This window comes from Patiria miniata, unplaced genomic scaffold (assembly GCF_015706575.1).
Source record: "Patiria miniata isolate m_02_andy unplaced genomic scaffold, ASM1570657v1 HiC_scaffold_6, whole genome shotgun sequence".
Taxonomy (NCBI): Eukaryota; Metazoa; Echinodermata; class Asteroidea; order Valvatida; family Asterinidae; genus Patiria; species Patiria miniata.
In genome coordinates, this window is record NW_024037073.1 from 12,303,427 (window position 1) to 12,328,792 (window position 25,366).

The 25,366-nt window shown below is 38.5% G+C and overlaps 1 protein-coding gene across 1 annotated transcript; it reads right to left on the minus strand.

Annotated features, from left to right (window-relative positions):
* Positions 1-676: 676 nt before the first annotated feature.
* Positions 677-25,329, minus strand: LOC119742443 (DNA-directed RNA polymerase III subunit RPC6-like). Its single transcript, XM_038218367.1, has 8 exons — positions 25,127-25,329; positions 22,102-22,219; positions 21,344-21,411; positions 19,796-19,976; positions 18,864-19,007; positions 17,386-17,493; positions 5,694-5,885; positions 677-2,073 (listed from the first exon to the last, which is right to left on the minus strand). The coding sequence occupies exons 1-8, from the start codon at positions 25,186-25,188 to the stop codon at positions 1,996-1,998; spliced, it is 951 nt and encodes a 316-aa protein (XP_038074295.1). The 5' UTR covers positions 25,189-25,329; the 3' UTR covers positions 677-1,995.
* Positions 25,330-25,366: the final 37 nt, after the last annotated feature.

Below are 25,366 nucleotides of genomic sequence, written 5' to 3' on the forward strand. Positions count from 1 at the left end.
TTACTCAAAGGGTTTGAACTTGTAGTTGAAATTCAAAGAGCTAAATACACAAATTGCTACCGCTTGTTTGTCGATTGGTAGGTATGAAAAGGGTGTTTTGGAAAGCTATGGAAACTATGTAACCCATGGAAGTGCGATTTGGAAATGGAGTTTAAATCAAATATAACACTGAAGTGCTAAACTTCTTCTTTTTTTTCGGATCAGAGATACGACTTGGCCTACTATTTAAAAGAAATACCGTTGAAAGTGAGCAAAGGGGATTTGATTTTTTTAAGACATATCAGTTCACTGTCACCAATTTATTGTCCGATGGAGCCCTGTGTCTCCGGTCAAACTAGTAAATACGTCAGTGAACTTGGAAGGGTAAAATATTAGTGGTTGTAAATGGCGCGCTCCAGTTCAGAAATTGCGTACACTATTCAGAACGTCCCGCTCTTAATTCAAAAGTTGAAATTAATCAATTACTTATCGTGGGCCGATTTTCTCATGCGATGTCTCATTGGAAAGATCATAACTAATGTAATGCTAGAAAATTATCAATTCAATTTGAAAATCTATTTTTCAAGGTGCCACATCCAAAAAGCAAATATACAACTTAAAAAATTCCACAATGTGTCGATTGGATAGTCATGACGTTTAGTCAATTCTGCAAACCTTTAACTCAAAGGATGAGATGTTTAAATTCGACTAGAATATCTCTCTGTCTTTTATTTCTTGTAACATATCGTTAACTTTTAAGCAACATATTTTCCCCTTTTTTACTCATTTTCAGGAGATCTTATAACATGATGAAAATACCAAATATGACCAAAATTATAAGTACATAAATGCAAAATATTTGATGTACATGTATATAGTCACTTCTTTGAGGGTAAAATAAATGAAAAAGAAAAAAAACACAAAAGAAGAAGTGTGAAACCATATTGCTGTTAATTTGATGGGGGGGGGGGGCAAATGCTCCCCTGCTCACACTCATAAAAATGATAAATTGAGAATATGATGAAAAAGTTAAGGAATTTTGGGGAAAAATTGCTTTGCCCCCCTGGAAAAAATCCTGGCAATGCCCATGAACTCCACTTAAATGGCAGCAATTATGCGCCGTAGCACCTAGCAAAAAGGTGCTACATAATGGGTCTCATATGTTCATAAACTTCATTTACCTGGCTTTGGTTGCATTCTCCCCCAGCGCTTTGTATCCTCTGGCAAAAAGCGCTATATAAATACAGTTATTATTATTATTATTATTATTATTATTAAATAATCTAATCAAATTGACTCATTGGTCAAGTGGTAAAGATGTCAGTATTGGTACGCTGCATGGAGCTATGATTCACATAAATCTGCTGAGCATGTACAACAAAAACAGGTTACCAGCTAAAACATTGTGTAATGTATACTGCCTAGTCCGCTGGTTCTCAGCACATAAATTTGCTTAGCAGCTGTCTGAAATTGGGTCCAGTCTGGTAGTTGGTCATTTTTATTTTACAGGTGGGGTGGACATCCGGGAATTTGCTACATTGGTGACTGCTCTATGTTCCGACGCCCCTATCTCCCAACTGCTCAACCTATGTTCCGACAAACCTAGGGTTAGAGGGTTAGGGTTACTGCCCGTAGCCCATAGGGGTGTCAGAGCATAGGGATGTCAGAACATAGGTGTGTAACCGCTACATTGGCTTATGTAGCTCCCAGACCTACATATGTTCTTGAAATTCAATGGTTCTTGAGTCTGGAGTGCTGAATGCCATGGTAACACATAGCAACCGATCAAAACTGATGTCACTCTACCCAACCTACAGGAAAGGTGTTTCCTTCATGTAGTAGACCTGGTAAGTCTCTACATTTCAGGATGTTTGGGATTGTTCCTATCTGGAGATTGAGTCACTCATCAACGGCCTCTATCTCCTTCAGCAGTTTGACTACATATTTCAGCAAAAAGCAGCCTGGTGGATGGTATTTTCACAGGCTGCCAACTCCTGAGGAAGAGTTATCTTCAGTTCAGTAATCCATCCATTCCTTCATGTAGATGCATGTAGAGGGTGATATTGTTCCCCCATCATAACACTGGTTGAACACCTGTGGAAAAGAAAAAGATTCTTATTTTCATAGGCAAACACTATTGGCTTGGAAATTTACAGGATACTCAAAACTCCACCACTGTGCAATAAATTGACTGCAATTTATCGACTTGTGATGGACTAGACTAAATCCCTGCACCAAAATACACTTGATTCTTTTTTTCAAATGAGAAGTTTTCAAGACAATGTAGTAAATTCAATTAATTATCCACTTCATTTGTTGGCAATGTTACCAACTTTGCAAAACATATATGAACAACTTAATTGCGTTTCCATTGAGCAAACTGTACTTATACGCAGCTAAAATAATTGTAACAAAATCATATTTTGAATAAATGGCAAATCTCTGACTTCTTTTTAGTCTACCCACGTTAATGCACTGGTTTCATTTCATGGTTAGAATTTCATTTCACAAAGAATTAAATAAACGTAATGATTGGAAGAGACAAGTGTTATTTAAGCTTCAATTTGTAACACATGGGTGATTAACAGGTGAAGTGGAGCACCTGATTAAAAAAAGACATATTGTTGGCAAATGCAGACAAAGAGAAACAGTCTAGAATTCACTGCAGACCTATTAGTCTTATCTGTTCTCAAATTGAAAAGATTAAAGTTCGATGAATCTCCCAGTGTCGGCACATCAAATATTTGCAATAGCAGCATTTGAATAGAAGGTAACCATGACGACTGCATGTGCTCGGCAATTACAATGACACGCTTGCAGCACATGCTCTTTTATGCAATGCAAAATGAATGTACGTAAATTCGTTTCTGAATGTGGAGGGTTTGAGTCATAATGTTAATGCTAATGTTGCGCACGCTAATCAAATTATGATGCCAGACACAGAGACGTTTACTCTAAGGCATGCTGACACTGTCTAGAGTACAAAATAATACATAGTGATTGTCTTGGTTTTGTTTCCCAGTCCCATGCTTTATTATTAATGATAATTTGAATGAATTGTTTATTACCTTACAAACTGAATCTTGTCTGCATTACAATTTTAGATTTCCATTTACCAATTTAAATTGAGAATCGACTTGTGTTTTATATAAAACCTTTACTTGACAATCTTTTTGGATAAAAACGAGTAGATTTTTTGCAGGGGCACAAGTCAAGTAAAGAGCACTCTAGTCTAGTAAATTGTTTTGGGTCTAAGCTTCACTTTTTTTTGGGAGGGGATTTTTGAAGATTAGGGATTCTTCCTAGAAAACTACAAGGTTCGAGCTCAAAATATGGTGATCATTATTTACTATACACGGTTTATAAAAAGGCTATAAAAAAATAATGCGTCAGTACATGTACATTTGAGTTATTAAAGAGTAATTATATAAAGCATACAATTATTTACTTTTCACATTTCAGCTACATGTATTTATACTGTACAAAATATGCAGGGGGTCATCTTAAATTGGCTTAAAAAATGCACAATATTCCTTAAAGAAATCCAGCATTGACTCTGAAATAAAAAAATAGCAAAATATGATGCTGATGCTGCATGTAAATGTACAGGCATTTTACATGCATTTAGAAAAAAACTTCTAATTTGATTATTTCGAATTGATTATTTTGAGTACAAAAAATATATGTCATTATGTGAACAGATTATCAGAACAATGTGGCTATTCGTTATCTTGAAAAATATGCCAGAAGCTCATTTAATCCAATTTTGTGAAAGAATCTGTTTTAAACAAAATTTAATATTTAACCAAAGAACCATTGAGGATTTGTGCTAGTGAAAAAAAACCCATATATTAACCAAAACACCGTTAGTAGTAAACTTGTTTATTTTTTCTTAAAAATTATTTGCCTATAGGCCTACAGCTGTGAAATTGTTGTCATTTTCATGATTTGATTTATATAATATTACAGAAATTCATTTCCACATATGATGAACTTGTCTTCATTTCATCCTGTGAGGAATCAACATCACCAATTGTTCTTTATTCTAGTGGTGCAATCAATTTCAGTTGCAATGTCCCAAAATCCATATCAAGATTTTAGTGGATGCTGGTGCCATGTACTTGTTCAAATGGCAGACTGGTATCACAAGTACTCATACATTATGTACATGTACTATTGACTTTTTGCATACTCTGTGTACATTGCTCTATGTAAAATTCAATGCTGGGTTCAGAACAATTAGGCCTGCAGTTTAAACTCCAGCAACTTGAACTCAATGAGGAAATGAATGAGCGCTTCATGTAGAAATTGACTTGTGCCCGGCACTGTGTACATACAGGTTTTGTTCAATGTTAATGTCAGACAAATTAAACTTTGAACCCCAGACAGTACGAATTAGAAGCACACTTACTGTACTTTATTGTACTTTCTATTATTCTACATGGGCCAATACATGTAATGATTTACCCAAGGTTTTATTCACACGTAACTTTTTAACAGTAAATTGGCATCACACATGAAAAAAAATTTGCATTTTGTTCGTATAACAATACTGGAGCAATAATGGCAATATGTATACCCCCGGGAGGTTAAGGCAGTATTTTAAAATCAACTTAAAGTTTAATTACGCATTCCAATTGTTTTAACCATTACAACTCTGGAATGTTTTTTAAAGGCTAAGTGATGAATTCACCTATCGCCGTTTGCGAGTTAGCCACGCCCCTTAGACAACCCTGGCATTGTGTACGTTTACTTTTGCTTGTCTCAGAGTTTGCGCGTTCCGCGTCCATTTGTATATCATGTTATTGGACAACTTTTCACAAGCTGCGTTGATGCAATTCTACGTGTACCTCGATAGGTCAATAAAACTTGCAAAATTCCCAATCATTGTGGAGGGCATTGCATGGGACACCTCACTTGTCATTTTTTTTGTTGGTGCGACAAGTGAACTGAATGGGAAATAACCATTATTCAGTTTAAAAAAAATTAAGGATAATTTGATTTTGAAATTTTTCCCACCATTAGTATTGTGAGTCACTGGAATTAAAGGGTTCATGCGATGAATTTTTCTTAGTCACATTAATTTGCACAACTTTGCACTCCTCTTACGTGTACATGTATGAAAAGTATTTGGCATCATTTTTTGGTTAATTTTATTGAAAAGTGCACTTCTTTAAACATTTAAAACATTTTCCATGCTTTTTCGGACAACTGAGGGTGCTGTTGCTGTGATGTCATTTCAGGAAGACACTGTTCAGTTTACGGGTTTTCCGATCAAATTGTGATCCCGAAATTTGCTACTTGAAAACATTTGTGAGAAAGGGTTGCTCATTGGCTTACTGTCATGTACTTACACAACAACAAATCACTAAAGAAAAGAAGATTAATGACAGCAAAATATCCAAAATTCTAGCAACTTTTTGTGCTGAAATAGTGTAACATTGAGGTTTCTGCCCGGTATGATGTCATAGTTTTGCTCATGAAAAGGGAAATCAGCATTACCATAAAAAAAAAAAAACTGGCACGAAAACTCCCTTCAAAATGGCAAAACGAAAATTGAAAATGAGGTTAAATGGGACAAAAAGGTGCATTTTCAAGGATAGCATTAAAAGAATTTTATTGCATTGACCCTTTAAGTGGGAGATTTTCGTCTTTAGTGTCATCTCCCCAGCCCCACCTCCCTACCCTGAACAACCAACCCCCTGCCAACTCACCGGACACACCCCACAGGGGACCCTCATGATCCCAGCAGGCTCAGTCAATGGTCGGATAGCTCGGTACAGTTTGACTTGCCCTGGTGTGCCAGACGATGTGGACCCTGCCCGTAGTGAAACTGTCATCTCCACCTTGCCATCATAGATGAGGGTGTTCAGGATGGTTTCAATGTCTTCAACAGCCAGTTCAACCTACAATGGTCAGAACAAATGCTTTATCAAATAAACTTATTTGATTGACTAGAAACAAACGCCATTTCTCTTTTTTTTTACCCAATTTCTAATGTAACACAGTCAAATTGTTGTAAAACGTGCGTTGCATTTCAAAACTTTATTTTAATGCTGCTTGAAGAACAAAACTGTCATGTAATATGTCATGTAATGCACATGTTTTTTTTATTCATTTATTTCTTATTTATCCTGGGTGATCCATTCAGTGAAAAAAACTCACTGATCTCCCATGGGTCCCAGCTCACACAAAACTACTATTAAAATACAATTACATGTACAATGTAAGAATGTTAAAAGATTCATTGAAATAAACTTAAATAAAATAGGAATTACACAGATCAACAGACATTTACAATACAATACAAAACATCGCTACAAGATGACATCTCCCCCCCCCCCCATTTTTTTTTTTTTTTCCCGTCCGCTTATTTTCTCCACTAAGACTTGTTGGATGCGGAGATTTCAAATGTTGAGGTAATTTATTCAAGCCTGGGCACCCCTGAATTTAAAATTTCTTTTTCCATTTTCTGTTCTAGGAAGTGGAAGTACCACATTGCCAACAGTGCTATTCCTAGTTCGATGACAATGTAGTTCACTGACGTAAATGTATGTATGTTCTTTGCAATAACAAAATATATGTAATATGAATGTGTTCTACTTGAACTCTTTTGGTAGGCATCCATGTACATCTATTTGCTTAAATGCATGGGAAGGCCTTAACGAGGAAAACTGTCAATACATGTTCACGATGGCCCCCAGGGGTATAATAAAAATATGCCAAACGTGTTGTTTTGACAAAGCAGTCTGGCAGCAAAGTCTTAAATAATATTGAATAATAAATCAATAACATTTTATAATAAATCACAGATTCTATGAGGCTCAGCCAGTCCTTCAAATGAGACAAAAGTAGGCGGCCGTGGAAGCTGTCAGACTTATTGATGCCTTTGGGGCAGATAGTCACAGACTAGACACTACATGTAGGTCAAGGTACTTGAAGTGAAAAATTAGGTCAATTAGGTGAGTGTATTCTTCATGCCATCCCTTGAGTACATCCTTGCTCTATGTTCCAGCTGTTGTCCTTGGCCTGAAATTTCTAAAATTCTGCACTGATCAAGGAGGGGAAGTGTGGCCTAGTGGGTTGAAATTCGTGACTCATGATCAGAGGGTCAGGGGTTCAAACCATGACTCATGATCAGAGGGTCAGGGGGTCAAACCATGCATTGTGTCCTTGGGCAAGCCACTTCATCCCCACTTGCCTCTTCCCACCCAGGATTTTAAATGGGTACCGGCATTAGCTAGGGAGTAACCTGCGATGGACTGGCATCCCATCCAGGGGAATAGAAATATTCCGCTCAGTTGTTTCTTGCCATTGAAAACGGAGATAAACGCCGGCCTGATGGGCCATATTGGCTCGTGACAGACTTTACTTACAAGGAGGGGAAAAAATGCTTTTTGTTTTCTTTTCTCAAGTTTCACGCTGAAAAAATAGACTCTGTTTTTAAATTGCTATTTTTCTAGCAATACAAAAGTAGTTCAGTTCTGAATAAGACATCAAACAAACAAGCTGCCCAAGCTTATCGGGACTTATGAAATGATTTCTTAACAATTTTCTAATTATTTGCAGCCCATCAATATATTCAGGTACCGTTATATCTTTTTGCATCGTTTTTGGGGGCGCAAAGGCAACCAAAATAAAAGCGTATTTTCAGAGGGTTGGAGATGTCCACATCAGAAAAAAAAGGTGTTTCTGTTGAAATAAAACATACAAATGGAACATTTGTTAAAAGAAACACATCAGATACATGTGCTGAAGAAGGCAGGTACCAGTACAGCAGCCTTGTATCTTGTGCATGCCATTTTAAGCACATTATTAAATAGTGTACCTTGATTATTTTCAACCATTCATATTTCAAGGGATATACATTGTGTACATGCAGTGCAGTAGAGAACGGTATGCTGAAAATTGGCATCACCTGACCACCATGTCAAATTTTGTATTATGTACAACTGTGATTTGGTCTACACCATAGCATAACTGGACATGTATGTATGTCAAATAATACAGACGTGACATACACAGACATTTCTGACATGCGAGACGGGCTTGAATCCTTGTGAAGCATGTCAAGTATCAATGCTACTTTAATTAAGTTCATACAAGTACATGTACATGTATGTACCATCTGTCATTTTCATCCTTATGGTCGGTAGCACATATCCAGGTTTTTGGTCCTGGGAGGAAGAAGCCAAAAATGGTAAATTTTCTGAAAAAAAAAAACTGGTCCTAATTTTGCTGTCCGTTCCTTTAGTTGTGGTTGTGAGGTGCTGGAGGGCAAGTCCTGCCCCCCCCCCCCCCACTGGATTTGTCACTGTAATTTTTCAATGTTTTGTTGATTAAGGAAACTCCAACCTACTGTAAGTCAATGTACAGCCTCAAATAAACTTAAGTCAAAGGTCACACAGGAACTTGCAATAATGAAAACGACAAGTCATACTTTTCCTAATGAAAAGTGAGCTCACATTTTATTTGCAAATATGGATTTAAAATTAAAATCCAAAAAGTTTGTAAGCAGAAGGGTCAATAAGGTATGAGAGCTAGGAAATATATGACTAGGCAATGAGGCAAGGGAACTATGAAGCATGGGAGAGGGCAAGCAAGGTAATTAGCTTTGCCTGCGTTACAGTTGTAGAGCAGGCAAAATCATTGTCTAATCATTTGACGAATGAATTTCGAGGCAGTGTTACGTAAGGGTAGAAAGGGCGTGTCATATTTGCATAGGAAAGAATGTGCGTATAACCGAGGCGATGGTGTGGTGGGATCATTCTAAGCTTGCGACGTCAGTTCAGTCAAGAGCAATTTTAGAATGGTTCAGCTTTAAAAATAGCTACCCCGGTATATGTAAACGTTGCAAATGTTTTGATTTGCTGGCAGCCACAATTTGTGCTCATGGAGTTTAATCTCTGGTCTTTAATCCATTGGTTTTTTTTTAGGAATGTGTTACTGTGTTTAACTATTTAAATTGCATTAATATTGTTTGTAATTAAACAATTAAAGAGCCAGCTCCAACTGGTTGAATGCCCCTTAGCAAGTTGAAGCCTATAGTATATGGTGTATATTAATTGGTGTTGTGACCATAGGAAAGGAGGTATCATTAGAATAGATCAGCAGTTGGCAACACATATTTATGTAAACTGACATTGTTCATGAGATCAATATAATTTTTCATTATTCCAAATATCAGAATTTGTACAAAATAATATATATTTTTTTTTTTCAAAATTGACAGGATTTCACTTTAAATGTGGATTTATCTGTACCATTAACAGGTTTCCAATGTCAGACTGCAAAAGTGGCAAGCACACACTGCTTCAATGAGTAAAACATATATGGCTTGTGCAGTGAACAAACATTCCAAAGAGTAATTATCTTCAAAGAAATTTTATTCACAGATTGCCATGAACATTTGAATACAAGAGGTAAGCGGACAGGCTTTTCAAAATTGCAAGGTTGAATTCCTACATAACCTATACAGTGCCATTGCTTGCATGCCGACCCATACAAAAAGCCTGGTAGATACAGCAACCATCATTGTTAACAGAAAACATGTTCTGAATGAAGTCATCCACTTCAACAATAAAAAGGTACATCTCAACAGTCCTTTCCTTGTGTAAAGTGACAACTTGGCGAGGCCAACAAACAGGTTTCGACTTTGCAACTTTTCTCATATGATGGATTGGGAGTGAAGCACAATTTTAGTCTCCAGAGGCAGTTTTACTTTTTCTGTACAATGTATCGCAGGAAAAAGATCATCCTGCTACTATTGGATGAGATTCAACCTTCCTGCAGCTGCTATCGATTGTGTCTTCGTCGAGTCAATATATGCCATTCAGTTGATCAATATTGCATGCCATGCACACATGTTAACGTAAGCCACGAGTTCAGGTTTGCTCGCTTCACTTCATTCAGACATAATGGAAATAGCACTCAGTACTATATTTGGAACTGAGGTTTTTTTTATCAACAAAAACAAAACAAACTAACCCAAACCACCCCCCCCCCAAAATGTAATAATACAACAAAACAAAACATGATAATAGTAACAGAAAATGTATAAGTTACAATTATATGAAGTACTTTTGAAATAAACATATAAATTGCGTTGGTAAGATATTATTCATAACGACTAAAATTTCTTTCAACAAGCACAAAGCAAGGTTTTTTTTCATGTGGATGCAGTATGAAAATCGTATTTTGTGTAAATTTATTTTTACTTCATTATTGCGAAGTAGGTTTAACGTACACATTGTATATCAGACGAACTGTGTACCAATGTTGCCAGTGTCTGGTTTTAGTTCATACATGTACACATGTACATGTGTACATGATTGATACATACTACATGTATGTGTATATCACAGTATCCCGTTTTTGTTTTGTTTTTACTGTGGTTGCAGAACTGCATGCATCCTTATTTATTCAGCTTACGACTTGACAATGACAATTATAAAAACATGTCAAAATCCTTAAAACTGCATGATATTCTCCAAAGTGAAAAATGTCATGATGATCTGATCGCATGAAAAATTGTACAATTTTCAAAAATGGATTTTTCGATAGAAGATCAGTAAAATATATACGCTGTACCCAATTGGATTCACACCTACATTTGCACATGCTGTTGTGGTGTACGTATTACTAAAGCCAGAATGTCTTAAAGTCCACAATGTTGTTTACATTGCCAAGGTAACAAAGGTCAGGGGTGAAGCAATAAAGAAAATGGCTATTTGCTAGGAGGCCTAGCTGTTCCATATTCTGTACAATGAGTTACAATGCTGTTTGCGTGAAAAGGTTTGCTGCGGTCTTTAGGTATGCCTATAGGGCAGCTGAGCAGAATGCATGAATAGAGAATGCACAGTGGGCTCATTTATAGGCAGTTGCTTGAATTATAATGGACATTTTGACATGGACACTCTGTGTGTGACGCATTGCGAGATCAAACAAGAAGGCAGGAATATCCACTGCGCTCCAGAATTTCCACATTAAAAGATACGCACTGTACATGTACATGTACATGTACCGGTACACACACGTGTGCACAATATGGGAGAATTTACTGTTGGAGAATGCGTAATATAACCTTGAACTTTAAATAAACTATAAAAATCCATAATTCCTCGACCAAAATCCAACACTGTCCATTAACCCACCGGCATATTTTGTGCTTGAGAATTGAACATCAAGCTCCATGTACATGCACTTAATGGTTAATTGAATAATGCTGTCCGGTACAGTCCTGAATCCTTAAAAAAAAACTGCTTCTGAGTGTGGACTTTCATGCATTTAGTGTAAATCTCTGCTGTCATAAACACGTACATGTACATAGTACGTGTACATGCAAAACTATTCAAACATTGTTTTTATAGTTTTTTGTGTGTGTAATTTAATTTAATATGCAGCAGATATTGCAGGACGTACATGATGATAGGGTTAAATAAAAACTTGTGTACATGTTATTCCTTGATTCATTCATGTAGGCCTGTCATTACCCAAGTGATATATTACTCACATCCCTACATTGCCTTGGTGTGTGTTGGCTGCATTCCACACATTTACATGCCAAGTTCAGTGACACACATGTTGAACAGAACATAATAGAATTCCCAGTTAGGGTCATTGTAAGGTCAGTTAGGTCACCATTCCTGTTTGTTTGGAGAAGTGTTAGTTTTGTTCTGTCACAGGCAGTGCAGCGTACCACTACATTCACTTAGTAACCAAGGTTTTATATCATTATAGTGAACTTCTTCAGCCAAATTAAAGTGCTGGTAATTGTCATTGTAATTTTTCTTTGCTTTGCCTTTTTCTTTTCTGACTTAAAATTCCAGTTTCAGAAACTGATTTCTTGTCTTGAACTGTCTCTTTTTAAAATAGAATTACTTAATTGAACATGCAGTTTTTTTTATACAAGTTTGTAAGTTATTGGCACATCAACATGAGCCTCACCTGTGAAATAGATTTGTTTGCAGGGTTTGTTTCCTGAATATCAGTTGCGCCCCGGTCCCTCCCATCTGATTCAAGTGCTGCTTTTGTGATATGTATTATGCATCAAACTTGATCAAAGAGTGAAAAGGCTTTCTTTGAAGATCACGAATGTGCTCTGTAATTAATACTGTAACCTGATAAGAAGATAGGCCTATACAGGTATCTCCATTTTGATATTGAAGTCATAAAGGATCATTTGCATTTATTCCAAAAGTAGCCTACCGGTACCTAAAATCTTACTTGGATTAAAGATCGCACTTAATTGCACTAAACCCCCTGTGAGATTTTTTTTTGGCCAACTGCATGGCTGTCATTTTGAATGAAGCGATCAAGAACTGTACAAAATGTGGACCTGTCATTTCCAACAATCAGTCAATTGACTGAGTTTTGGACATATAGACTTCCAGTGATGACACTGTGTTTCATGAGCAAATTAAAGGTTGGGCATGGTTTTACACTGTCTTCTCGAAACGTGTAATACCCACTGAGCTGAAACTTCAACAGGTTAGGTTGTGAACATTCTTCTTTGAATTTTGAGTGGTGTTATTATTAGAAAGAAAGTAAAAAGTTAATGATCCCATGCCTTTAATGTGCTGTTTACCAGAGACTAACATTTTTAATGGCTTTTCCAGAGGTGTTGTTTTTCTTTTCCACTACCATCTACCAGATTGGCACCTTTTCGCATTGACATATGGATTTCAGATCACTGCAACTCTTGCCATTATCAAAAGTATATTGAGGTTGTTCTATATTTTATATTGCTAATTCTTGGACACTAAATTTGACATTGTAAAAATGATCTGGACATATTTTTTCATCACTCACACCTCCATTAATATGGAACAGTGCATGATGTGCATGTACCGGTACTTGCAGTGCATCCATTGTGCATGCATGAGGCACACCCTGTAATAGTCAGAAGCACAGCATTTCACGTCCTAGCTGTTACATTGCAAGAATTGAATTTCATTTCTTGCAGACTGAATCACATTATGATAACAAGCCATGAGCCACCCTGGATGGAACATGTGTTATTCACTGCCTCGAGGACAAACACTGCATACAGTTTCACATTCATCACCTTCCCACGTACCGTACCGGCCAATCAATGATTTCTAAATGTCATCTCTCTCCATCCAGCAACAAGACACATGCTAACTGACATAGCATCATTAAACATCTCGTACTGTACTGTCTGGATGCCTTAAAAGGACTGGTATGCCCGGCATTGGCTAGCTGAACTTAATATGGAGAGGTATTTGATATCTTGAGTGACCTTTCCGGAACCAGACTATATCTCGTGCAGCATCTCGTCTTAAAAATAGACGAATGGTGTAGTGATCTGTATGAGGATGCGATCATGCGAGCATATATACATTACGTATGCTGTCCCTATACTGATTGACCAAAATGATGAATCAAAACTGAAGGGTCAATGTTTGGGCTGAATTTTTTTCTGGGAACCTTTCTGAGTCCTGCAACATCCTCCACTGTGTAGAAAACACACAATGACAAACTGCTACTTTCAAGGAGCAGCAAGCCTCATTTTAAGCAACACTAGCTACATGTAGGCTGTTCCATTATTCAATTCTACCGTACATGTACCTTTAAAATCCTCCTTTGATTTGCAAAAACTGCACGAGGGTTACACCAAGACTGAGCTATGAGAAAGTTTACGAACAAGTTGGCAAAGGCACACCCGGGTTTGAAACCAGGAGGATAATGTTGTTTTTAACTTTCTGAAGTACATTGTACTGAGTATTGAGTTCCATAATTACACCTTATTTAAAAAAAAATTGAAAAGGGTGTAGGGCTCTACATATGTACAAGTGCTTTTAAAATGGTAGCTTTTTTTTAATGTACACGTACATGTACATGTACATGTACAATGTAGGTTTATTATTTTGCATTAATTGCCACAAACCATATATCCATAGTTTTGAGCGTTTCCTTGACTGCAAACTTTCCAAACGGGAAATGACAGTTCATACATCCTGTGACCATGGCCTTCGCCCCTTGAACAAAGCCAGGGCTGACTATACTACAGTTGAGAAGTGACTCAAAGTTCCGTGAGTGGGGTCACATGGGTTCAGGGGTAGGGTAAATAGCTAGAGTAGGGGCTTGTTGAATTTAGATAGCAGCCATGTGAAACCAACTGACTAAACAGTTAAGATGTGACTCAAAGTTCCGTGAGTAGGGTCACATGGGTTCAGGCAGAGATGCCAACTTTACAGACAGCAAAATAGTAATGATTCTTCCTGCAAAGAGTAATGCTAATGTAAATACATGGGACAACAGTCAAGTTTAACAGTAACCACAGTACTTTTCAGGGTAACCACAATGTTGGCGTATGGGACAGCTGGAATTTTCAAGAGTAGTAACACGCTTCAAAATCCTAATAATTACTCCAAAAGAGTAATGGTTGGCATCTCTGTTCAGGGTAGGGTAAATAGCTGGAGTAGGGGCTTGTTGAATTTACACAGCAGCCATGTGAAACCAACAGTCATGTCCGCGGTTTCAGGTTTCAGGCTGATTTCCATACTATTCGCTATTACAATGTATATGGCCTTTAAAAATACAAGGCAAACCTTAAAAGAACTTGAAATAATAGTATGGGGAGGTCAGACAATAGGGAGGTTTCGCAAGCGAACGGATACGCTTACACTTACGTTTAGCTATCCGTATCCATTTTTTACTTACGTGTAGCGAGCGAGATACATGTATGCGTGTCGTCTGCACGTTTAGCGGATAGTGAGTGGCGTATGATGTCATAACTGATGACGTATCCATCGCACTAAACGTATCCGTTTGCATGCGAAACCTCTCTAATAACCCGAGGATTGTACTTGTACTAGCCACTGGTACCGGTACAAATCTGAATTCAACAAATGGGCCCTTTAAAATCCTCCCTCTTATCTATGGCTTGAAATTTTAACGAGGCCATGCAGCCAGCAGTCAAAACAATTCAAGTGACTGTTTTTATCAGTTGGGTGCTCCCAGCCTTCATAAAAGCAGCACTGGCTGGCTGTGATTGTTAGGAAACCTGATATAGCTTTGCTAGTATGCTTTGACTGTAGGAGATAAAGCTGGATGTACCTAGGCCTATACCAGCTAATCTGCTTTTGTCTATTGATGGAATATGAGTATATAGTCGCGGTGCCTATTGAAATATGATCCGACCGTTCATGACTAGCCTGTGTAAAAGGCATGGCAGGGGAACAGACTGAAATTTGTTGACTGTCTGTGACTCATCAAACAAAAGGAAGGTGTTTTAATGAGTTCAATCGTAATGAGAACTATATGGCAACAGACGGTTACATCTAGGGCTAGGAGAATCTTGTCATAAGCTGAAATGAGCTCAATTTGTCATCAACCTAACAATTTGCATTGCTTGAATGACAACTTCTGGTTTTACAGCACATTCTAGTTGAGGTGTCAAAATGAGACTTGTATTGTGGAGAGAGAATTACCTGAAACAGATCAATTTCTAATTAATGTTATCAATAAATATTGTTTCTTAGTACATTTACAATGTATCTTACTGGGGAAAAACAAGAAGGGGGGCGGCAGCAAAAAAAAAGAAGCAAATTGCCCTCCACAGTGGCATGGGGCCAGCAATAAGGTGCTATTTAGTAGGCTATTGTTTCTATCAGTATCATTATTATTATGACCCCATACCACACAAAAATATACGGCAGCAACAGGGTTGCTTTTAAAAAAAAAAAATTGATCAAATTTTACTATTTTTATTTCAATGTTTATTTTAAAAATCAAGTTACATGTACATCAGACAAATTGTATTGTATTGTATACTGTATTTTTAGCTCTGTTGTTCTGGGTTTTTTTAGCCTTGTTTAGATCATTAAGCATGAAATGATGCATAAAAGCCACTGAAAGGTGACTAAGAACTGATTTTGATGTTCTAATGTTTGACGCTTAATGTATACACTCCACTGCAACCTACAAGGCTATAGCAAAAGGAAATAAAATAAAATATAACAACCAACAGGATCCGATGTATTTAAACAAAACACCAGAGCGAGCAAAAATATTAATCACAGTTAACAAAAAAAATGTAAACATGACACGCACACTTTGATAGAATCCTTAATCTATTAAAGGGAAGATACAACATTTGCAAATATCAAAAAAACCGAAATGATCAAATTATCACGAAATATCTTACTGGATTATTAGGGAATGACAGTCTTAAGCCTCCTGTAAAGTTGTGGCCCCTGGTGTGCTGACATTTTCAAGAAAAACTGTATTTTTCCAACGCTGGTCGGCTGACCAGCTTTGGAGAAAACTGGATTTTTTTCAAAAAGTGCTCCTAATTTTTTATATTTAGTTCATCTGCATTTTCTTTGCTACTGATTACACACCTGTGAAAACTACAAGCCTGTTAGACTTATTCTCTGATCTTACAATTCCCCTAAGTCTCTAAATTGCTCCGTTTCATCTTAAGTGGGGTCAGGGAACCAGACTACAAGAATATGATTGGTTATCTAGGTTTTTCCAGCATCTACGAACCCAAAACGTGAAATAAGTCAGTGTAACAATATTTGCTATAACATACATGTACTTATCCTCCAAATCCATTTATTTCTGAAAATTGCAGCAAAAGCAAATGTTGTACATTCCCTTTAACAGAGAAATAATAGCATAATTTACAGGTACCGGTTTCTACCGGTATTATAAGGCTTTTATGGTGTCATACGCTTACAATAGGCTGTGATAAAAATTAGTCTATGCATGCGATTATGCAAACAACACTGCATCTTGACCTTCAAGTTCTGGCCATTGAGCGGGCGCCTTCTATCATGTCTTTGTTAACCCAATGTTGTATGAGAAAAACATGGCAGCTATTGACCAATCAACAGCTCTGGCCAAATTTCTGCTCGAAATGACGTCACAACTTCTAAAGGGGGCTCCGATTGGCTAGCGTGCTGTGTCGCATAAAATTTACATGCACAAATCAGACATTTGTAGTGTGGCTCTGCACACCTGAAGGTCTGAAAATCAGACTATTACGTGTGGGAGGGAAAAAACCCACAAGTTTACAAGTAAAGTCGAATGTAATGAGTCCCAATATATTGTGTCACAAGAGGGCGCTATGTAACAAATGGGAAGATGACATTTGAGGACAAATTAGAAGATCAGGCTGCTTCCATGATCAGTCAATTCCTGCATTACAAGTACAAACTAAACCGTTAGTCCCTGTACCACCACAAAACTCCCTAATGTTGCTCCCAATACTGCCCCAGCACTCTATGGTTTTAACCAAAGCCCTATGAATGAATGAAATTAAAATTGGAGGATCAATTCTGTTAGGGTTAATGATTCATCTAGGAGTAAATACAGTGTAGTACAATTTAACAAAAATGCTGTAATATATCAATGCAACGATAATTTTACACTCACCTTACTGATGCCAAGTTCGCGGATGAACTTCCAGACATCTTCGGACGAACCGTAGGATTGATTTCTTCTCAAGATTGGATCCAGCTTTGAGTCTGCTGCTAGATCAGCCTACATCCCCAAAAATAAACCAATTCCATATTTTTTTTTAATAAACAACGAATGAATATCAGAACACAAGCTGTGTGGTTCTGTTCTTTTATTAACCCTAACTCCCTACTGAGTACGGGACCAAATCTGCCAAAATCCATCAATCACACTGCTTCCAATGCATGCTTTGCTTTAGGCCTCCAGGCCCAAGTCCATCACACTCCATCAATATTTAGTCAAACCAGGCCTGCAGGACCACGTCCTTCAAACTCCACCAACATGGAGGGATGGATTTTGATGGAGTTGGGGAAGTTAGGGTTAAAGGAGCAACTCTTAACCGGAAAAGACTGTAACTTTTTCAATCTAAAGTCACATGCAAAATTTTACAAGCAGTGCTGGAGTTGAGTGGTTATAAGGGCTGAACAATATCAACGGAATGCCCTTGTCACATTTAATTTGCATATTTTGTAAATTGACTTGGGACTGGAAGACTTGCGATGGACTAATGATGACAGGTGGAGGACTCAACTTCAACACACGTTACAAGGATATCAACTAATAATAGATTGATGCAGGCACAGTATTACTGTTCACTCACTGAGCCCAAGTACATGGCAGGCATGCAACTTTCCTCGGATCCACTGATTTCCTTGTTTTTTTTACTTCTCATGAATGCCATTGCAAGTTGAAAACCACCGTATAAAGTCTTGTGTGGTTTGGAATTACCTCGTTTTTTTCTGAAGTCCCAGTTGCATGCCTGGCGTGGGGGTAGATATTGTACAAAATGGTCTGTGAGTGTTATTCGTGACTATGGACTCTGTGGACATACAGTAGCTGGTGGTTTGTGACAACTTTCAAGGGCCCCATAGAAAGGAAACACCCTGTGGATTTCGCACAATCTAACCCTCCTAGTTGGAGGTCAATATTCAGAGCAATATGTAAAACCCACTAAAACCCTGCAGGTCAGTTGCAGGTGAAGGGATATAAAGTGTTAAAGTGTCACAGAGAGAGTCATCGCACACACAAAAACACCACTGTGGAGAGCACAAAAGCATGACTGAATCTGCCTGCTTGCCTTGAGCTTTAAGAATTGTGCAGGGATTTAAAGTGATATTTGTACTCAACAGAACATTACCTCAAAGGAATTTGAAGTGTGGGAGCTCTATGGGCAAAGTGGTTTTGCAAAACTTGCAGGGTTGGGTAAAGTGCAGAAGATTTGTAGTATATTCGTGTGAGTGTCAGGTGCACTCCCTTCCCCCAGTAGCCTCCCCAAACTCTCACTTTGTAACTGTTGAGGGGGTACTTCTACTGGGCACATGCGCCCGTGATTAGATTTGGGGTCCGATAGGTCTACATTGTTTTGTCTATACATTTCAATTCAGGTGGCTTACCTTCTGTTGGAGGAATTTATAACACTGCTGGTTGAGGACTTCCACAAACTCAGACTCGAAGTCTTGGTCACTGTACCAAGCACCTCCAGTCACCGACCGATCAGGCTCCAAATTGAAAAGCATGTACACCTTCCTCTTTGAGGCCTGGATCCAATGGCAAAAAAAAGTACATTTGCATTCAGATTACACCACACATGTACATAAGCTTCTGTTTCTTGATTTGCCAAGAACCAAACACGTAGTGCTCTATTTCATCATGCATTTCGAAAAGGGTAACACCGTGACAGTTTTGTTCAGAAAAGCACACACAGCCTCCCAAGTATGATACCATGAACAACCAGAGGTCTGTTGTGCAAAAATAAGAACAGAGTAGGGTGCAAGTATTTCATCAGGTTTAAGCTTAGAGAAGCGCAAGTGAATCTTCAATGAATTTCAAACTGATACAGAACTATAAATTTGCTTCGGTTTTCAGTTCAATTCATAACAATAGTAGTGCTTATATAGCACTTTCCATTGTATCAACGATCTCAAAGCGCTTTACAATTATTACCCCGTTCATCAGGCCATGGGACCACGCGGCAGCCGATATCAGCGCTCAATCGGTCCTCAACCCTCACAGGTACCCAATTATACTCCTGGGTGGAGAGAGGCAATTGTAGAAGTTTACGTGTCTTGCCCAAGGGCACAAACACAATGTTCCTGGTACGGTTCCAACCCACGCACCTTCGTACATGAGTCAAACACCGTAACAACTGGACCATGGCATTCTACGTTCATCAGATTATCTCTGGAACTTTGCTGGATCTACTGGTGGGTCGTTAAACCACAAATATTGATTACTTTAAATCACGGTACTCTACTTTACGCTCGGGGATAAAAATATCTAGTTTAAGCAGGTGAAATGGGAGAAGATAAAGATAAGAGGAACTCACTCCGACAGACTTGACAGCTTTGATGAGGTTACGACTCTCCAGCGTCTTGAGGATCTTGTTGAGCTGCGTGAGGAGGAGGTTGCTACGAAGCCTGATGTCTCGGATCCAGATGCCTTTGTTGCCAGCCTCCTCAATGATCTGATAGACCAGTCTCTCCTGGTTGTCAACGCCTTTCACTTTACTGAACAAACACAGAATGGACATAGTTAACGAAAGTGACGGCTGCTGAGCACCCCAGATCCATTTTTGGTGGTCCACAAAGGGCCAGCCAGGTGTCCTACTTGTACCTACATATCTAACTCGCTGACTGACTGATTATCACCTGTGCTTATACTGCTTGTAGACTGGTGAAGACAGCGGGGCAGTGCTATCGTATTGGATTACCCCATAACGCAAATAAATGATCTAAATCCGGCCCATTGTGTAGACCAGATGCATGAAAAGACTTCCAGTGAATAGGCATTTTGGTTTCTGAGAGCAGCTTTACTAGGTTTGCCTTTCTTGATTTTCACTCAAGACAGGGCTGAAGACATCTGCTCAACGTTCTCTGCCTAAGAAGTACCAAGAAGACTCAGACATAGGTAAAAAAAACAACACTTTTGTGCTATAAGCCTTACCCTGGAAAACACTATAACCTGGTTTACAGACTAATTTGGCAAACAAAATATGAAGCCATTGTTGAGGTGGAACGGCATCCAAACCATTCAAAACGGCATCCAAACCTAATCCATTAACCCTAACCCTCCAGGGTATTTTGTCTAGAATCCCTGCCAAACGCAGCAACATGCAACACTTACAAGTCTTAGCTTGCTCAGTGTAACAAAATCCATCAGGTCAAAAGTCTCAAGGCCAAACTGCCTCAGAGTCTGTGGTTCCCGAATGCAGCAGGATACAACAGTGGCACTGTTCAATGGGACTACCTTTAGCTCTCATTGTTTCTGAAGCGGTTGTTTATTGACTGGTGTTGGTAGCTGAATGCACTAAAGAACACCAGACTTTTCCACCTGATGCACTGTGTTGCGTCTGGCAAGGTTAGGGTTAAGCCCCATCTAATGATGTTTTGAACATTCACAGCTATCACTGCGCAACCAACTGATCAACAGGAGTCTAACATGCCCACACTTGTGACATCTGAGAGGCGCACAAGTTGTTGTCCATGTGTGCTGTGAGTGGGGCTTAACCCTATCCATCCCAACTCCATCAAAATATATTTCCCCATTTTTTTGGGGGGGGGGGGGAGGAAGAGATTTTGGAAGGCAAGCCATGAGTACCAATACCAAAATCCTCCTATAGCAGTGGTGGATTTGTGGTGGATTTTGGCAGATTTGGTCCTGAAGTTTGATGTGAATCAGAGTCAGTGATGGATTCTAGCAGACTTGGTACTGTTCTTAGTAAAACTCAGTGGGGATTCAGGGTTAATAGATCAGTCTATTAAAGAATAAAAATCTAATTGTAGATGTGTTGGAATTTGTTACCGGAAGGCTTGACATCCACCTGCCTAACCCAATCAAAGATGTACACCAGTCTCAATGACAGACATCTACTTGCCTGATGGAGGATGGATCTTTGAGTCTGTACAGCAGTTCAGAGCCTTGCTTCACCAAATCTATCTTGCCCTGAATTGAAAAAAAAGGTTTTACAATGAACATCTGAATACAAAGTGAAAAGTGAATAAAGGTTCGAAGCTGCTCACATGTGACTTATCAACTCTGTCCCAAATGTGATCAAATGCAACCATAGAGCTCTTTTAAATTACTAGAGTACTATCTCGCTGTACAAAGTGATGCCTGCTGGGCACATCCATGTTTGTGCACAAACCTATGGAAAACTCAAAATTTAGTACCACTTTAGTAAGGCTATTTGCACATCTGCGTTTGTATTGTAGACTGGTGGGTCACCCAAAGCCAATACGCCCAAAACCGAAATACACAACCACTAAATGAGCGTTTTATTTTGCTCAAAAACGCAAAAATGTGTTTGTGAAAATGTGTCTGCGGAGATTTCACACCCCTGCTTATTATGGATATTGGTTATCCCACAAGCACAAGTAGAACTTTAAAAAATGGGTTCTATACTGAACAAAGACACATTACTTTTTAAGTGCTCCGCAAGTGCGAATTGGGACAACATCTTTATCTTCATGCAAATTTGACGCACAGCAACGATATGGGACGCCTAGTCCAAAAAGTCGACAAAGAAGTGAGCCTGACCTGGGGATGAGGTTATGTCACACTTCGGCAGTGAATTGCAGCGTATTGCGCTAAGCAGGTATGAGCTAGCTGCAGTCAGGCTTCAACTCAACTTACCAGTGACAGCAGACGATTGATAGCTTTGACTCTCTGCTGAGCATCTATGTGGGGTAGCTGCTGTTTGATGTAGACATCAGCGACACCTTTAGTCTCTTCCTTGCACATCTCCAAGATACTAAGTAGAATGACGAGACAAATAAATTAGGTGATAGACTATTAAATTCCAAGCAATGGAGATAAAACTAGAGCTGTATGTCTGTTTGAAAACAAAACACAGGGCTTTTCGCATTTTACAAATGTTTAAGTTTTGTTGGTCCTTTTGCAGTCACTTTTAGAGTGCATCATGCAGTTAACATGGTTAAAGGTTGTTCAAAATGCTTAGAATATTTCCTAAAATATCATATTTTTATCACATGACGCCACATGCCCAGCAATGACGTCATCTTGACAACACTTGTCAATGCACATTTTGTCATTGTGGTCTTGGTTTGTATTAAGTTTGACGTCAATCCAATAAAAGAAAGTGTTCAATTTTGAAAGCGGGATGAAATTGTAAATATTAATTAAAAAAAAAAAAACACATTAAAAATCAACCGATGACGTCATGGTGACGTCATTTCGGATTTTGCATACTAGTACCATTATCTAGCTACATCTATCCACCAAGCTTCCTGAAAATCGCATTTTGATGACATCATGATAACGTCACATTTTTTTCAACATTTTGTGCATATACCTTAACCCAACAAACCAAATAAAAAAAAGAATTTTCTATTTTGCATGTTACGTTTGTGAGATATGGCTTCAAGGTTCAATAATTCAAATATTCATATAAAATCGCATTATGACGTCATAATGGCGTTATCATGATGTCATCTCATTTTTTACCTTTAACACATCCCGGTCTACCCACATACCAAGTTTCAACCCAATCGGACGTACTGTTCTGTAGATTTAGGATTTCAATATGCACGTATAATCAGGAAAAATATTGAAATCGTAAAATATGGATTTTTCGATATTTGTGACACTTTGTGGTGACGGTGACGAATTTGGAAGAAGTCCAGTATTTGAGAAATGGGGATAGAAATGAAACTAGATGTCTAGAAATCCCAAATAAGTGGCTATCAATATTGGGGGAAAGATAAAAATAGGACCTATATGAAGTTCTTTATCTAAGCTTGCATTATGTGACACATGGCAATGCATCTGGCTACTTAGTTTTAGAAGTAAGAAAACAAGAAACCATTCAAAATTGCAAAACAGGTGTCATTGGAATTGAGAAAAGTCTGCTTTTGATTGTAAAGGTGATTTTTGAGCAAGTAAAAACATTTTTGACTCTAATTTATTCAAAACAAAACAGGGGCCCTACACTACCATGACTACACCATCACGGTTATTTTTATGAATGCAGTGTTGAAGCTGCATCAACTGGAAAATAGGTTCAGAAAAAAATAGGTTAAGACAAAAATAAAATAGGTTAAGACAAAAATAGTGATCAAAACTTTAATTTAACGAAGTGGCTATCGTTACGGCACTCGTTGTTTAGCGCCCTCTACGATATTTTTTTGATACGCACGCAGGTATATAATTATTTGTTTCCCCACGTTTTATCGAGCAGTGCGCCAGCTCAGCCGATAGAGGGTAGGATTTTGCACCGCGAGGTTGCGGGTTCGAATCTCAGTTTTGCACTCGAATTTTTTTCCTTTTCTAACCTGAGGCTTTGGAGGATTTTTTTTTAAATGGAAATAAAGTCCGAATTTCATAAAGTTCCAATTCACTTTTTTCCTTCTAATTTTATATTTTCTTGTCATGTTTTTTTATAAAAGTTGCCAGGTTGCAGTCTACCGTAACGATAGAAAATGGGAAATGCGTTACGGCTGCCGTAACAATAGCCACTGCGTTAATTTAAATTAACTTGATCATTTAACTCAAAATTAAAAGAAGAATGTTGACCTACAATGTAGGCCCCTAATTAGTCCGAGTAACTTGGACCCAACTTATCGCCTTTTTAAAAATTTGGACATGGTCTGGCGATAGTAGCTTGGACCCAACTTATCGCCTTTTTAAAAATTTGGACATGGTCTGGCGATAGTAGGGTCCAAGCCCATTCCGAGACCTAGACAACACAGTCACTGACAGTCCCAAAAACCAACATTTTCCAACAAAAAACATCAGATTTCACCTTCAAAACGGCCTCCAAATTACTAGATATGCCACCTGAGGTACAAGTAGACATCGATAATTAAGATGGTTGTACTGAAGTTTACTTACGATCCGGAAAAAAAGTGAAATTTTCCGTTCATTTCGGAGAGCTCCCCTCGCGATCTTGAACACGTTAAATTTGCGATCGTGTTTAAAGTTTGAACGACGCGATTTCTTCTACATGCCCAGCGTACATTCGATGGTCCCCGTATCCCGAGTGCGATTCCGTTACCGAGCGCGCGCGATGCATCGATTATGATAATGAGTAGACTGAATCACGTTTGTAAACACATGTGCATTTCAAACGATAATAGGGAGTCGGGAACTAGCGCAGCTTTTATAGCGGGTACCAGTTCAAGCTGGTTCCCGATTCCCTTTTACAGTTCGAAATGCACATGTATGTGTTTACAAACGTGATCATTATCATAATCGATGCATCGCGCGCGCTCGGTAACGGAATCGCATACGGGATACGGGGACCATCGAATGTACGCTGGGCATGTAGAAGAAATCGCGTCGTTCAAACTTTAAACACGATCGCAAATTTAACGTGTTCAAGATCGCGAGGGGAGCTCTCCGAAATGAACGGAAAATTTCACTTTTTTCCGGATCGTAAGTAAACTTCAGTACAACTATCTTAATTATCGATGTCTACTTGTACCTCAGGTGGCATACCTAGTAATTTGGAGGCCGTTTTGAAGGTGAAATCTGATGTTTTTTGTTGGAAAATGTTGGTTTTTGGGACTGTCAGTGACTGTGTTGTCTAGGTCTCGGAATGGGCTTGGACCCTACTATCGCCAGACCATGTCCAAATTTTTAAAAAGGCGATAAGTTGGGTCCAAGTTACTCGGACTAGCCCCTAATGCGCCTAACTAACCGTTCCTCGAGATTCATAGCATCGGTCACTTCCTGTTTTATGACAATATTATCTGCCGCCATTGTGCTCCACCAGTTTCGATTCAACGTGATAGGAAAGAGATATTTTGCAAAATGTCTTCGAAAACAGCCGGTGTGTCAGTTTTCACTTCAGTACGTAGACCTATAGACCCGACGGTAAAACCTCACAAACGTAAACACATGCAATTTCACGCATGAGCTGATGGTATTCGGCGCTAAC